The following is a 2,027-nucleotide window of genomic DNA, read 5'->3' on the forward strand; positions in this document are numbered from 1 at the left end:
TGGGTTCATGATTCTGAAAAACTTCTTACCACATTTTCTATAATTTGGCATCCTGTGAAAATATGATTAACATTATGTTATTGTCAATGTCTTTTAAGTCTTTCATATACACATACACACACACATATATAGATATAATTTTAGACTAACTTTCGGTAAAAGACTTTTCTAGGCATGCTTTCAGAAATTACTCAAAAACATACACTACAGAAAAAACAGTAGAAAGTATAGAATGTTCCAGACACTATCAGTTTGTTTTCTCCTGGAAGACACACATGATGTTCCACTTGTGAATCTAGAGAGTTGAGAGTTTCAGATATTTTACTCAGCACCTAATCTGACACAAAATCAAAAGAAAGATGTGTTTTAGCTTCTTGGTTCTCCAAATTAGGATGAATGAGTCGAAAGAAAGATATATGTTTCCAACAGCCTTGCAAACCATGAAAACTGGTTCATTCTGCAGCTTCCTAGGACTCCAAACTGAAACGATTAGGAATAGAAAGAAAATGGCCCATGACAGGAGGAAGGAGATCAGAGTTTGCAAAGCTTTTAGGTGGACCGTGGTGCTGGGATCTCGAGATCCTTCACAATGGAGCTGCATCTTCTTGAGATGTTTACGCAGAGAAAAGATTAGCATCAGAAAAGATATCAGGGACAGCATAAAGGGTATGAAGCTCCACAGGGTAGTTACAGTCATATACGAAAGGTGTGCTGCATTCCTCAATTTCATCTTCCCGGTCATGTTTCCTTCATATTCTTCTGTCCACATATTCTCATCCATGTTTACCACAAGAAGATGACAAACCAAAAATGACAAAGCCCCCAACAGTATTACCAGAATGATACTCCTAACTCTCCTCTTTAAATGAAGAAAAATAAGGTTGGAGAAATTGGCAATCTTGAGCAAATAAAATACGCTGAGGCTAGCAGCAAGCCACATGCTGAAATGGTGGGTTACAACCCAGGCATTATAAGAAGTAATTCTTAACTGTACACTATAAAAAGCTGGATTCAACTGAGTTAAATACCAATTTAATAATAATGCCCAGAGCAAACCAACTCTGGAGACCGCCAGAGCAGTGAGAATTTGGTCAGCCAAGGAGATCTTTTTTCTTTTCACCCAGTCAATGAAATTTACCAGTGCTATGAAGCCATTGGCAAAATTTCCAAGAACAAATAAAATCAATGTTAGAACTGGAAAAAAAATGTGTAGAAAAGGTATCATATCTGAACAGAAAAAAAAAAAGAAAGAAAATGCAAGCCTAATATCACTGGCTGTGATTTCTTTAATACCCTGATGTTAAATTTTACGTGCACCTGATTTCTGAATGTGCAGCAACATTCTTTTTACTTTTAAATAATGTGACCAGTGTCAAACAAGAAAGTACCAGCTTATGCTAATGGATGAGTTTGATGTCATCTTTATGGAAAACATTCTTATTTTCAAAACAGCTCAAATTAACTCATTCATTCAATGTCCGTTCTTGTGATGAGCTTGAATTATTCATAATGAAGTGGATGTGAAACCTAAATTTTCATTTACCAGCATGCAAATAAAGACGTATTCTCTTTCAATGTTTTGCAATATTTTCCTTGTTTAACCTATACATAATTTGTGTTCAACAACGTCAGTTGTTAGATAGGGAAATTTTACCCTCAAGTCCATAATTCATACAGTAAATGTCTAAGTTCTTTAAAAGAACTTAGTCATAACTAGGATCACCACCCTAATGGATTTACTATTTGTGCTAGATTTAAACAGAATGAGTCCAAACTTTTAAATCAAAATCATCCAAAGTTTTCTTGGGAGCCACAAGAAGACCAATACACCTTAAAATCTGGTTGCTGCTAACCAATACTTTTGTACGAATTTATTGTTACCATGCTTGTGTGTTACCATACACACACACACACACACACAGGGAGAGAGAGAGAGAGAGAGAGAGAGAGAGAGAGAGAGAGAGAGAGAGAGAGACTGTCACACTCCTAAGGGATGGAAGGAATTATTTTCTTATACTTTCCAAAAC

At 35.9% G+C, this 2,027-nt stretch overlaps 1 protein-coding gene across 1 annotated transcript; it reads right to left on the reverse strand.

Moving 5' to 3' along the window:
• Positions 1-284: 284 nt before the first annotated feature.
• On the reverse strand, positions 285-1,275 carry LOC108520844 (taste receptor type 2 member 50). The gene has a single exon (XM_017860389.1). The coding sequence runs from the start codon at positions 1,223-1,225 to the stop codon at positions 326-328; it is 900 nt and encodes a 299-aa protein (XP_017715878.1). The 5' UTR covers positions 1,226-1,275; the 3' UTR covers positions 285-325.
• Between the last annotated feature and the right edge of the window lie 752 nt (positions 1,276-2,027).

Source organism: Rhinopithecus bieti, unplaced genomic scaffold (assembly GCF_001698545.2).
Source record: "Rhinopithecus bieti isolate Rb0 unplaced genomic scaffold, ASM169854v2 scaffold_54685, whole genome shotgun sequence".
Taxonomy (NCBI): Eukaryota; Metazoa; Chordata; class Mammalia; order Primates; family Cercopithecidae; genus Rhinopithecus; species Rhinopithecus bieti.